General features: G+C 39.9%; 1 protein-coding gene across 2 annotated transcripts; it reads left to right on the plus strand.

The window, feature by feature from the left end:
* The first annotated feature begins 4014 nt into the window (after positions 1–4014).
* Positions 4015–14486, plus strand: stx12 (syntaxin 12). Of its 2 annotated transcripts, none has more exons than XM_023424927.2 (10): positions 4015–4087; positions 4862–5002; positions 8267–8336; positions 8638–8737; positions 10230–10367; positions 10472–10515; positions 11829–11934; positions 12053–12125; positions 13462–13544; positions 13628–14486. In XM_023424927.2, the coding sequence occupies exons 2-10, from the start codon at positions 4903–4905 to the stop codon at positions 13718–13720; spliced, it is 807 nt and encodes a 268-aa protein (XP_023280695.1). In that variant the 5' UTR covers positions 4015–4087; positions 4862–4902; the 3' UTR covers positions 13721–14486. The 2 variants fall into 2 exon arrangements, with proteins under 2 accessions (XP_023280695.1, XP_023280696.1); XM_023424928.2 differs by having other exon boundaries at positions 4017–4091.
* The last annotated feature ends 574 nt before the right edge of the window (positions 14487–15060 follow it).

Genomic DNA, 15060 nt, shown 5'->3' on the forward strand with positions numbered 1-15060 from the left:
GCTGCATGCTTTGTTGTATGTGTACATCTGAGAATTATCAGTACCACACTGTTGGCTTATTGGAAGTGGAAGTATTATTTATTATTATCATTAGAAGAAACTTTAGATTTATGGATTTTTATTTTCTTTTGCAACTTTTATTTACCAATACAAAAAAAACACTTTCCAAACTTTGCTTCCACAAAACCTCTTTTACTCATTTGGAGAAAAAAGTCCAGATCCAGATCCCAAGTCTAGACCTCTTCACCAACACTTAACTTTACTTTTACTGGAGTCACAAATATTCTGCTCTCTAACACCATTATTTCCAGGCCCCCAGAACATTAAAAAAAAACTTTATTCCCTCCAGGTTCCATTCTATAACAAACTTACTTCAGCAAAGGCTGGTTCACATACAAATCTATCCTCAGTTGAGACTATAGCTATTATATTTAGTATATTGGTATATAAGTTTAACATTCAATATGTTTATAATGCATAGTATATTTTAGTGAAAATTTTATACATCTCTCCCACCAAAACAGAAATAAACTCAACTTCCTAGAGAGAAAGAAAAGAAAAAATATTACAAAAGCATAAACTTCACATGAGTCAATCATCAATCAATGTGTACGTTTACATGTACGATACAACACAATAAATGAACCCTAAGTTGAGTTGATGATGCACCTGTGAGCATGGCAAAGAATGATCAGGGGGCATGCCACAAGGCTGTGTGCTGAGCCCTCTTCTGTTGCCTACTCTCTTCACCCACAACTGTGTTCCCATACATAGTCCTCACACCACAATCAAGTTTGCAGATGACACCATGATGGTAGGCCTGAGTAGAGGGTATGATGAGATGGCTTATAGGGACGAGGTCCAGGACCTGGCTGTGGGGTGTCCTGATAACAACCTAGCTCTTAACACCCAGAAGACCAAGAAGATCATTCTGGACTTCAGGCGAGCTAGGAGCCATGCACACAGCACTGTATCAGTCCACATCTCTGATGATCTCACCTGGGCTCTGAGTTCCTCCATCCCAAAAAAAGTCCAACAGTGATTCTACTTCCTGCGGAGCCTTAACAAAGCTCACCTGTGGACTTTTACCTGTGTACCATTGAGAACGTAATCACCAACTGTATCTCAGTGTCAACAATTGCTCCACACAGACTGTAAAACACTACAGTGCTTGGTGAAAACAGTTGCCCACCATGGAGAGCATTAACCGTAAACGCTGCCTGGGCAGGGTGACCAGCATTATCAAGAATACATGCCACTTTAACCATGGACATTTTCCTCTTTCCATCCAGCAGGTTTTTACGAGAGCCTCTGCTCAGGAAGAGCTTCTTCTCTGAGGCTGTGACCCCACTGAACTCCACGTCACACTGCACTGCCTCAGTACCACAACCAACCATTGCAACCAACTGTCAACTGACCTTGCATATACACTCCCCTTTCCAACTATGTCCACTTCACTGAAGTGTATAATACATTTAATAATAATATGGAAATACTGGACATACATAGCATCACTCATGCTGTAGTACTTGCTTATACCCACAATTATCTGTAGTTAATACTATTCTTTTGCACCTCTGGTTAACAGCATTTTATTGGCTTTGTATCTGTACTCTGCACAATGACAATAAATCTAATCAAATCTAATCTAATCTAATCTAATCTAATCTAATCGAATCGAATCTAATCTAATCTAATCTAATCTAATCTAATCTAATGTAATCTAATCTAATATAATATAATCTAAATACTAAATGGATACAGAAATGGATTTCCCTGGCGCTAGTTGGTACTGTTGTGCTACAAAGTTTAGCATCTTGTGCTAACAGAATAGAGGCTAAATATCTAGAGCTCTTCTCAGTGCCAGAGATCAGTGTGGAGAGTTTCCTGAACTGAACACACTCACCTTCAATCTGGGTGACCACAGTAACCAAAGCTGTCACAACACACACTGCTGGCCTCTCCAAAGGTGTCATACTCCCCATTCATCAGAGTCCGGTTTCACTGAGGACCAGAGTGGTGAGGTAAGGTATCAGTCTGCGCGCACACACACACACACACACACACACACACACACACACACACACACACACAAAATGTGAACAAAGAGTAAAGTAATGGACATGCATTTTACTCATGTCTTCAGTGTTAGCTAGAGGAATGTCATGACGCAAATAAAGTTTTTAAACCGATGAGAAGCTGAGGTGACCAACAGCTCCAGGAACAATCCACTGAAATCCTGCAAGATCCTGATAATCATTATTCATATTGAGATCACTGCCAGTTATACAGGAAATGATGCATCCACTGCGTTGAATTAGATCAATTTGGCAACTTGATTTCCACTGCAAATCCTAAACAATATGACAACATCAAGTATGGTATACCAACTTCTTTTATTATTACTTAATAATAAGTATTTTTTCTCCCTGTACTGATGATTCATGGACATGATTTCTCAGGAAAATTTTTCCCAAACAAGGTGATCAATAGTCTTTTTGCAAATATTCTATTTCCTACATAATTGAGCAGGAACTCTCACACCTTTATCTCCAAAAACAGGAGAACTTCACTTCAATGTCAGTGTCTAATGATATATATCCTTTGGGAGAACTCTTAAGACAAATATTCAGCTCTTATTATAATGTTAGTACTTTCTGTGATGAAGACATAGAAACTACAGATAATTTATTTTTCTTCTATCTTTATAGTAACACTTTCTGGTGTGATATGTATGACTGTCTAAATTCCAAAATTTCTTCTCTTTCAGTCTTTACCAGAAATGATATTTCATGTGGAACCAATCAGAGAAGAGAAGAAGGAATTTTAGTTAAATACTGTATTCATTTTAGGAAAATGTTTCATCCATAAATGTTAATGTATCAAGACACGACCCTTTTTGGTGTTTTTTTTTTTAATGAGAGAACTAGATCTGTACTGCAAAACACTGAATCATATGGAAAAGAAATCTGCAAAAAGAAAAAAAAAACTACTGAACATAAGTGATGCCTTTCAGTTATTAGAAGTGTCCCCTTAGCTGTGTTATTTATGATTTATTTTTTGTTTGTATATTCTTTGCCTTTACAGTTTGTACTGATTGTATGTGTTTTGTGTGCTTTGTTTTCTTGTACAGATGTATCACTTGCCATATGTGGTTGTACATTTTCTACTTCAATAAAGAGGATAAAAAACAAAGAAAGTGCCTCTTTTATCACCAGGCCTCACAGTGGATGAAATGTACCCAGTCACAGACACACAGGCAGGTTCAGTGGAGGAACTTTACTTGAAGAACTGAAGAAGAACCAGGCTTACAAATGGACAAGCAGGCAGGTACAGACAACAGGTTACTACACACAGGTAGCAGGAAAGGTAGAACGCAAAGACATGAGGCAGATGATCAGATGAAGTGTGAAGTGTAGCCTTGGAGGGCAAGGATGATTAGGGAATGAGGTGCCGGTGGGGAAAGTTTGGTTGACTGCAGGGCTGATGATGAGTGGGAAGAGGTGTGTGGATGGGCAGGGTAGACAGATTATGAGAGAAGGAGGCAAAGTCCAAGGATATCTGGTGGACAGCTGGAGAAAAGGCAGGTCTGAAGAGAGGAAGGGAAGAACAAGGTCTGGAAGAAGTGGATCAGATGGGACAGCTATAGGGTTGCATATGAGCATGCATATACACTCACTGAGCACTTTATTAGGAACACCTGTACACCTACTTATGCATACAATTATCCAATCAGCCAATCATGTGGCTGGAGCTTCAGTTCATTTTCACATCAAACAATGTAATGTAACTTCGTTACATGTTGTTTGTTATACTCATATTACAAAGTGAAGACATGTTTTTAGATTTTTAAAAAATGAAATCGCTCATTTTCAAAATTGAAAGGTAAAGCGTCGGTTTACTTCATGGAACTCTCTGTATTATCTGATCAGTCCATGGATGTATTGGACCAGTCACAGTGCCGCCTGTATCGATATGCGCAGGCGTGGCCCGACGTAACGTGAGCGTCACAGATCAGGAAGAACAGTATCTCGACGGCAGAACGAAAAACATTACGCCTATGTGTTCATTCGAAACAGCCAAATAAGCAAGTATTACATTGTTTTTACGAATGAAACGCTTTGCTCTCATTGAGAGTATGTTGTATCTCTAAGTTTAAATTGGTCGAGAACAGGCACAGCTATTTCAAAGTAGCCAGGTTATCCTAAACAAATGAAGCAAGTTAACGTCAGTTAGCTAGAAAGCTAACAGCTGTGAATAGATGAATTCTGTACGCCCTCTTCTGTAAGTTACTGTCGGTAGCTAAACAGAGGAAGATAGAGTTTAGCTAACTGGCATAATATGTAGACCACAACTGAGTACAATACTTTAACAACAAACAACACTTTTTCTTTCTGGTTCAGCAAATATCTGTCTGTCTGCCACGATCTTTCATTTCTATGAGCTTCAGTGATTCGACGTTTGTAGGCTAACTTGTTAGCAAGCTAACAGTTGTTATTTGGAAGTTACCTTATATAGGTAAATCTCTCCCGTCAATAAAACAATGACATCCTCATTTTTCCGGAACTGTAAGTAGGCGATGCTACTCGTAGCAACAGAGGCTAAGTTATTCTTCCACCAGGTAAAATTATATTCATTAACCTAACGTTAAAAAAACAAAAACTTCTGTCCACTTTCTTGTGTCAGGATGTCATTGAGTTTACATCAGCTGTGCTAATGCTCTTTGTACAAGTGGTCAGTATTGGGCTCATGCTGTCATTGCTATTGTTTTGCCTTTTCACATCCTATAGCAAATCTGGCAGTTGTTGGAGAACACATTTGATTTGATTCTAATTTAAGAAATTCCTCTGTTTGTCTGCAGATAAAGCTCAACTCCAAAGGCAAAAGCTCCTTTTGGCAGACATGTCTTACGGCAAAGCAGAGAGCTTCCGCCCTGTCCCACGGGACTTCAACACCCTCATACAAACATGCAGCTCCAACATCCAGAAGATCACACAGAACAGTAAGTTTTCCACGGCTTCACTTCTGTGGCAGTAGCTCTTTTTTGCTACAGTGTGAGTAAGACTGTGGCCATGGCCCAAAAAACTCACTCACTCACTAACTGACTGAGGGAAGGTGTTGGAGAATGCTGTGTCAGCCTGCAGTCTGCCCCACTGTGCTGAACCTGCTTGCTTTTAAGGCAATTTTCACCACCATATTTTCAATAATATTTAGTTTGATTGTGGTTGACCATTACTCTTTGTCTTCACATGTTGAACATAACTCCCACGTAGTGCTGGGAAAAAGCACAAATATCTATGATACATTTTTGATAATTTTGTTAGATTCAAGATCCGTCATTTGAATTCATCCTCATCTCACTTATTTGATCACATATTTACTTTTATGCCAGAATACTTGTTTAGTTAGGTACTGCAGGCAACCTAAGATATTTGTGCTAATTCTGAAAGTCTGGAATTGCCTACACCTGTAAAGTCACAGACTTAATGGTGCTCTGAATGTCTGTGAGTGTCAAGGGCTGCAAAGGGGATCACTTTCTGTAAAGCGGAGCCCATTTTTTACCAGACTTTTTTGAAGATTACTTATAATTCATAAGAACATGCATTTGAGTCAAACTGGGAATGCTGCTACCACAGTATATTGTCTACATCTCAACAACCACGACACAAACATGTCCCATGCAATACCACATTTACCTCCACAAACATCTTTTGTTTGTTTGTTTTAGGGTAGCAAAGTAGTCCAGTGGTTAGCACTGTCATTTCACAACAGTTAGCCCTGTGACAGACGGGTGACCTGTCCAGTGTGTACCCTGCCACTCGACCAGTGTTAGCTGGGGTTGGCTTCAGTCCTGAAATTTGGTGGCGCCTGGCACAGTGGTTTGCCTTCCTGATTGTAAAAATGTAGTGAATTATTGTAAAGGAGAATTAGGCTTCTTGTGTAATTTTACACACATTACACATTTCCATTTAACATTGTTGAGATATGGTTTAGAAGCATGGTTGAAACTTTAAACGGGTGACAACTCTCAAGAGCTCTTTTGGGTAAAACGTTTATTTTGATAGCTATGATGGTTTTTACGAAAACACAGTTTAAGTTTGATGTCATTTTTAGACCGTTTCAGATTTATAATGGATGTGTATTGCTCATAATGTTGGCAGTCTGTGACATCACACTCACTCTAACTGACATACCTGAAAAATTTTCCCCCCAAAAAAACTCTTTTAAATGCCTCAATTTCTAAGTTTCATGGACAATTAACATATAGAAACGTAGAGAAATGAGTCTTCTGTCACCCAGTGTTACTCTCACTGTCACATGAGTTGTGGTTTTTGAAGAAATCCCCCCTCAGTGCAGAGAGTGCTGTCAACACTGCCATAGACGGCCATGTTAAACAAGTTCTTGTCACAAACAGAGGTGAGGGGAGTTTTGACATGGCGTCAGCTCCAAAACATAAGCAGCAGGTTCACATATAATACATCATTGTCTGTGTTGAAGCCTTGGGATGCTCGCAGTGAAAAAAACTTTGTTGATAGGACTTGTACTTTTCTAACTATGAGGGCATTTTTGATGAAAGGTTTTGGCTTATAAGCTGTTGTTTGCCAAGGGATAAAGTGGTATGTCTGTGTATTTCCATGCTGCTCCTGGCATAGCAACTAGTGTCTCATTGGTTCCTAATGATTCAGCAGTTTCTGGGCAGAAGTGGATTAACCCGACTCTGATTGGGTAATTATATCTATTAACGCTTAGCATTTTTAACCGTCACCCATGTTGTCCTCTTCTACAGGACATGTCAGACTGCAGCTTCAACACAGGAGTGATAATGATATTAATAAGGCCTTGATGCCTGCAGTGACAATGGTCAGAGTTAACTGTGAGTGTGAGTGTGAGTGTGAGTGTGAGTGTGAGTGTGAGTGTGAGTGAGTGTGTGTGTGTGTGTGTTTCCACATGAAAGTCTATGATACAGCTGCTGCCATCAATACTTGTACTGGTCACATTAGCACCCATTTCACTGCTTGAGATGGTAGTAGGACTATCAATGCCACAAATATCCCATAGTCCTTCAGGTACTCCTGGGTGAACGCTACCGTCTCATCCATCGTCTGGCTACGATGCAGTGCTCCCTTGTACCAATACACAACATCTGACAGCTGATTGATACACACCAAGCAGCAGGCATGCTCAAAATGTCTCCAGACATTTTCTAGTTGAGAAAGTTTATTTTCGGTTGCTCCAATACCTCACCACTAATAACATTAATGACAAATACCAGTCTGGTTTACAGCATATTCCCTTTACTCAACCAGCTCTCATCAAGATTATTAATGACATAAGAATTACCACTGATGCAAATCATCTTTCTTTGCTTGTTGTGCTTGACCTGGGCTCAGCTTTTGATACCGTCAACATTTTAATCAAAAGGCTTGGCAGCTGTTAATATCAGCTCAAATAGATTTGACGTGCTATATGGAGTCCCACAAGGATCCATTCTTGGACCTCTTTGTATATACTTCCACTTTGCTCTGTCATCAGCAAACACAAAATGAGTTACAGCTATGCAGATCATTTTCAATTGAATACCCCACTGTCCTTCTGATAACATGAACACATTGAATTTGCTGTTCAACTACCTGAAGGATGTTCATCTTTGAATTTCACAAATAGTCCTGCAGCGGAACAGAGATGAGTCAGATATTATAGTATTCGGTGCAAAAGCAAAGTCGCTGACTGAGTAATATTGAGGCTGACCTGAATTTTACTTCACACATTAGTAAGATTAGTAACATTAGTTATCACCAAAGTATCCTTCCATCATCTTAGAAATACCTCAGATATGTAGCTTCATCTCTCAGGCAGATTCACAAACAGCAGACTAGATTCCCAGACTTCCTGTTAGATCCATTCAGTGGCTCTAGCTTATTCAAAATGCAGTCGCATTTGACCATTGAACTCCAATTATTACACAGCTTCACCGACTGCCTATCCATTATTATTATATAATTGAGTCAGAAATTGAAGAAATTGAAAAAGAGGTAAAAAACTTTCCTTCTATTCTATAAAAAACACCTGACATGCTCCCTCAGGTCCCAGGGCAACTTTATTCTCCAAATTCCAAGAGTTCATTCCAGATCAGACGATGGCATTCGTCTATTTATTGTCTGTCACTCTGTGAAGCACTTTGAATTGCCTCTGTATGAGACTGAGCTGCAATGACAATATGAATTATTAAGACTGAGACTTATCACTGTGCATGTTTTCATGACAGCTGCTCAGATCAAGAGCATGGTGAACCAGCTGGGGACCAGACAGGACACCAGTGAACTTCAGGATCGTCTGTATGTATCAACCTTTTCTGCACTAACTCCCATGTTGTTTTCTCTCTCCACCAAACACAGACACAGTCACTTTGATCTGTTATGATCTCCCCCACCATCTGTCAAAATCAAATTTACTTTTGGTTGCTGAGTCTCTGACATCAGGGATAGTAACTTTAAAGAACACATCGTTGTTATCCAGAAAGCATGTCGAAACAGTTTTAGATTGTCACTTAAACTGCACATACACTATACTGTGTTGTCACATGTAGTAGAGAGACTAGTAGTCTTTTGTTATTCTAAACTGCTGGTGTCTCCACAGGCAGCAGATACAACACTATACTAACCAACTGGCAAAAGAAACCAACAAGCACCTGAAAGAGCTGGGATCAATCCCTCTACCCTCATCACCCTCAGAGCAAGTAAGTGTCAGTCTACATTTGTTAATACATCACTAGCATGAACTGATGAGTGTGGTGGGAGTGATAGTGACTGTGCCATTTAGCTGTCACTCCAGCTTCTGCACTCAGCACTAATAATGACACAACTCACCTCCAAACTTTTTTTCTATAATTTCCCAGTAGCTAAGAAGTTGCCCAAGTTGCCCCAGGGGCTTTGCTGTCAGCCATGTTGCTGATGTTTTAGTGTCACAGGAGCAAAAAATGAAAGTGGACTAAAGTTGTACATTTGACCTTGACTTCAGAAGTAGAGGAGAAGCTCATCCAAACTTCCCAAATTCACCACTAAAATATATTTAACCAGCAGCTGCCCTCATGGCTCATCAGTTGTTGTAATGTAACTGCAGAGAGTGAGTAAATGTCATTTCAATATTAGCCAAGAGCAAAGTCCCTCTGTGGTTGTGAATAACAAGCAGTAAACCAGTCACACCTTACTTTATTACCTCAGCAAGGGTCCATGGTTATGTTGTTTGTTTTTAAATACAACATAATAGTACAATATCTTATATTACCTGTTGAGAAAAATCTTCAAGTTCAAAGTAATTAGTAACTAAAGCTGTCAGGTAACTGTAGTGGAGTGGAAGTATAAGTAGCATCAAATGGAAATACTCAGTTACTAGGTATAATACAATATTGACCCAACATCTTTGGTGGAGATCTGACTCCAAGCCAGAGGCTCAACCTACGTCACAGAAAGAGACCTTAAAAACCTGCCTTTCGCAAAGAATGGCTCATCCAGTTTCTGTGGCTCAGGTATGATAAAAAGACTTAAAATTATATTATGATGCCAAAAGAAGTGGTGCAAGTTTTTTTTTGCATCTAAATTAGAATTAAAAAAGTTAAACGCCCCAGTGTAAAAAGTGAATGTGGATCCCTGCTTATCAAGATGAGTTAGCTCAACTGTTATATTTCATTTGTGGCTCAGGACAGGAGTCAGTGGTTTGGCACACAGAACACTCTAGAGTCAATTCTGAATTTAATTGTGAGATTGTAAAAGATTCTCACCCCATACCTCTGTTATGGTCCAGTAATAAAACCTTCTATCCTGTGGATGTGTGAGGTAATCTGTCGTGTTCCTTCTCTGTAGGTTATTCTCTCCATTTCTAAAATTCCATTTACGGATAACTTTCAATCTTGAAATGAATGTGTTTTTTTAAATATCAAAACCTTAATTTATTTCATAGTTGTGATTTTGAGGATCCAGTGTAGTTATTAGACTGTTATTGCTGCTACTTTAATTTCATAATCAAGGTTATAACTGACAGACCTGTCAGAGGTTTGATGACTCCCACCACAGCTTTTTCTGATTAAACTGATAAGTAAATTTGATTTATAATTTTGGCATGATTTTAAAAAAAAAAAACCTGAAATGTGACCCTCTTTATCTCCATCAATTCTTCCTTGTCTTTCCAACTGGTCTCTTATTGTATGTGTCCCTCTGCTCTGTGACGTCCAGAGGCAGCAGAAGATCCAGAGGGACCGGCTGATGAATGATTTCTCAGCAGCTCTCAACAACTTCCAAGCGGTCCAGCGGCGCGCAGCAGAGAGGGAAAAGGAGTCAGTCGCCAGAGCAAGGGCCGGTTCCCGCCTATCAGTAAGGAGGAGCAGCATAACTGCAGTCATGAGAGAAGGGTGACGAATGGTCAGATTCAAGAGAGCCATGACTTTGACAGTAGTGTTTTTTTCCCTCTCTTTCAGACTGAAGACAGTTCTCGTGATGAGAAGCTTGTTTCTTTTGATAAGTAAGTGACTGTCGTTCATTCAGGGTTTCCTCGTCAGGCAGTTTGTGGGATATGGAACTTTGCTGGGTGGATCATGGAGACCCAATTTAATCAAGAAATTACAGAATAAATAGCTACAAACAGGAATATAGCCATTAAAAGACAGCTCTCCACCACCATCATCAAAAGATCAAATCTTTAGGAATAATGGTGTTCATCCTCCAGTAGAGTTCAGAGACTCGATGCAGAGGTGCATTGAAGCTGTTCTGGCAGCAAACACTGACTGCAGAAAATATGAAACATTATCAAACAAAGCTGTGAATGGACAATTGATTATTTTTTTGTTTCTTATTTTTTGGCGTGGACAATGCATTTCCATCCAGGGGTCATGTGAACCAAATATTTTCTGTCATTTACTGAATTTTTTTTAACAATGATGGAAAAATGTGAAGGTCGTCCGTCATGTTGACAGATTAGAGCTTCCCTGTGAGAAATGTTCCCCAACTTCAAAACTCTGGCTGAAGTGACGCTGATGTTCCATTGTGGCAATAGAGAGCGTGTTCAGTCAGGAGTTCAGAGCAGAATTAAAACGGTAATGAGAAGTCATCTGTCTGAGGCAAAGACCCAGAATCTGATGAGAGTCGCCTCTGAAAAGTCACAGCTCTGTCTCAATCTGTTAGAAACGAAAATGAAAATAACAGGTAAAATTTGATTATGACAGGACTTTAACGACACTAACACAACCTCAGTTTCCATTCCAAAGAAGAAATGGCTCCCTGCATTTCCTAATGGAAACCAATGACAGTGATTTGCATTTAGTATCAGCAGGTCTCTGCTGCCCTCTGCTGGACAACACTGAAACACAACTCAACTCTTGAAAATTCATCTCGATGAAAAAACAATTCATTCAGCTATTAAAGACAAAAAGTGAAATCAAATGTTTTTCATGACATTATGACAGTAAAGGCACAGAAGAAGGAAATACAGTACAGAGTATTGTATTTCACTCTATTACTTGGCTTTATTTTAAACCCTCCATATGAAAAGTTACTTGACAAATACATGTCCTCGGCTGGACACAGATTACATGTTTGAAAGTGTTAAAGAATGATTAGGGACATTTGTAAAAGATTGACTTTGCGATTCTGTTTTTAAGTTTTTTAAGACGTTGTTTTTGTCATTCGGAAGGAAGAGAAAAAAACAATGTAGAATATACAGCAGGAAGGAAGAGCAGCTGCAGTTTGTGTGTTCAGTACTCTGCTGTAACGGTTCATTTCTGTGTTGACTCATTAAGCCAGCTCTTGACATGTTTTTAAATGTGTCCTTGTGTACAGCCAAGAGGACTGGGGTCAGATGACAACCCAGACGGAGGAGGTGGCCATCACAGAGGAGGACCTGGAGCTCATCAAGGAGAGAGAAACCAACATCAGACAGCTGGAGGTCAGCCTTTGCTTTCTAATATGAACACTTCCCACTCCCCCACCCCCATCTACTGTCATGTCCTGGGACCACACACAACTGCCACAGCTGATTCCCGCTTCTTGTTGGTTTGTTCCAGTCTGACATCTTGGACGTGAACCAGATCTTCAAGGACCTGGCAGTGATGATCCACGATCAGGGAGAGATGATCGGTGAGTGGCAGTGGGGTTGTGGTGGACACCAGTAGAGTGCGCACTGAGAGTTTACACACTCTTTTCAGCTTTTATTTAATGATGGTTTTGCCGCAGCCCTGAATGTTGTTTTCATTACGTCATCAGGGGGCATTTACAGCAGAGCCACAACAGTTTTCCATTTTCAGGCATCTTCAGTAACTTAATCCAAAAAAACACCTTGTGACAAATCTGTCGACTTTCTAGGCAAACCTCAGCTACTTCCTGTAGAAGAGTCTCCAGTGTCTGCTCTTCAGTGGGCGGCAGAGAGGCAGTTTGTTACCCAGATGGAGGCTGTGCTCTGTGTGACAGTCCACTGTACATAAAGGCCCTGCTCACTATTAGAGAGGTTACATTATGTTTTGTTTGTATATTAATACAGAATGTTACCTGGAGAAAAAGAGAAACTTCCTCCAACACAGTTGTGAGCATGCGCAGTGGCTTCCACGACAGTGTCCTGTAAGCACGACAACATTGTCACTGCCTTCTAAAATGTATATCAGAATTAGAATTAAACAGCCTTCATTGCCATTGGAAGGTCTGTATAAAACAACATTAGGAGTTGTGATCCTCAGCGGTGCAGAGTAGGGCTGCAAAATCAATCAATATTTAATCGAAATCACAATATGGCCAAGTATAATATCCAATTCACAGGAGCTGCTTTTATCATCACCTCATCATTTAAAAATATTTTTCGGTGAAAATGATCATGTAAAAACGACCATTTTAATTTTAAGTCGCAATCACATGTCACATCTGCCAAAATAATTGCAATATTATTTGTTTGCCTACGTACCACACTGTGAAACAGGGTAAAAGGCCACCAGCAGTTTTCTGTCCAGGTTGTTTTTTCTGTGCACTCTCAGTAAAGTGCAGTCGCTGCTGTGTCTTTTTAACACCATGTTAAAATCATTTATGGCCATAAATGATTCACATGAACTTTTACTCATCTGCTCTGGCAGTGGTGAAGGTTTGGTTGAGGAAACGACCTGTTTAAGGTTAGAGACTGATCTCTGTGTAGGAGATGTGACGTGAAGAACGGGCTCTCTTGTCAAAGCCAGACTCTTTGTACATACTATAATAACATCACCCGATTTCAGTGCTTCTCACAGGCAACAGCCATTATTCACACAAACACAAATCTTACTTGTCAGGAAAATTAAAACTTTTTCAGGGCTTAAATTCTGAGAAAGTAGATGTGCTTGGAGGGCACAAGTGAAGAGATGACCTGTTTTACTGTGGATGCTACAAACCTGAACACTTTCCACTGTGATGTCATTAGTTCCCAGCTTACCTTGCGGTATGTTCTGCTCTGCAGATAGCATCGAGGCAAATGTGGAGAATGCTGAAGTTCACGTAGAGCGAGGAGCAGAGCAGCTCCAGAGAGCCAGCTACTACCAGGTGAGACTGCAGCAGTCACTCCTCAGCGCTGTCAGTCAGTGACGACCCTGTCGCTAACCCTCCACTCTGCTTCTGTGTCACAGCAAAAGTCCCGGAAGAAGATGTGCATCCTCGCCATGGTTTGTTCCATCGTACTCGTCATACTCGGCATCATCATCTGGCAAGCTTCTAAGTGAGTCGACTCTGCACGACCTATCTGTCACTACTATGTTTTGCTCCGCCCCCTCTCACCTGCAAGTACCTGCGTTGGAATCATGAAAACAGCAAGAAGAGGCTGATCACTTGGTTAGCGGAGTGAGATTGTCCAGAGGGCTGGTCAGTGATCAGCTCACCTGTTCCGGCCTGTCTGTAAAATAGCTGAAAACCATTTAAAGTGAGATTAAGGAGAGGGTGTAGGACTGAGGGGGTATAGGGGAGAGATTCCTTCATTTGCCTCATTCATTAATTTCTTGTCTTATTTACTGCACTAACACTATCTGTCACTGTATTTCAAATGTAAAAAATGTTATTGGGAATGAAATCCGAATAGGCAAAATAAAAATAAACAACACAGCTTGTTAAAGTCAATGAATCTGTGGTTTGTAGGGGTTGTAAATGATTTGTTGTTACCTGTTGTTGTGGTACCTGCTGATGTAAAGTTTGTGGAAAGCCATAAGCCTTCACAGTAACATGACACGGGACCTGTTTGACTCCTGGTGGTGAAGGCAGATGTGGTTGTACTATACATGTTGTAAAATGAGAGTTCTAACAGATTATCAGTATAAATCAAATCCATGTCTGTAAATATGACAAAGTGCTGCATTACATTCTGCTGAGAACATTATGGATGATAAACAATGACAGTATCTCAAACATGAAACTCCAGTCTTAAAACGACACGTATTTAAGTTAATTTCTATGACTCCTGACAGTATGCATAATAAATGTTTTAAACTCTTTTAACACTCCTCTGGACCTTGTCATCAGTTCTGTTTTCCACACAGACGTTCAGGCCTGATTCATGCTGTTTAATCTAACTGATTAAGGTAAACAATATCTTTCAATCTGAGTTTTATTTTCCTGATCGTGGTCATTATCACTTATGATTATGTTGAACTCACCAAGGTAAATGCTTAAGATCTTGAAACACAGGAACATCAACAACAAAATAGCAATAACTTGCTTTTATTCATGGCACTTCTTAAGTGTAAGTGTGAAGACTTGGTTCCAGTTGCTTGATGATCTCAGAGCTCTGGACTGAGCAGCAGACAGCTATTACACAGATATGATGTATATGTATGTTGATAGCTGTCTGTCATGCTCACAGTAGTCACACATGAAAAAAAACGTATCTTGTCCAGGGTGTGAAAAATAACAATTCTGCCTAGTTTGAAAGAACATTCGAAAATGTAGATATGTTTAATATTGTGGAAAAAAATTGACACTTGTGTATTTTTAAATGAAATCAGATGAGTTATTTCGTATGAAAACCCTGAAAGGCAAGTGAATTTTTTTTCTGGGAAGAAAAAAACACTAA

This window comes from Seriola lalandi, unplaced genomic scaffold, assembly GCF_002814215.2.
Source record: "Seriola lalandi dorsalis isolate HSWRI2012SDOR001 ecotype SW California unplaced genomic scaffold, Sedor1 jcf7180002054760, whole genome shotgun sequence".
In the NCBI taxonomy this organism is placed as follows: domain Eukaryota; kingdom Metazoa; phylum Chordata; class Actinopteri; order Carangiformes; family Carangidae; genus Seriola; species Seriola lalandi.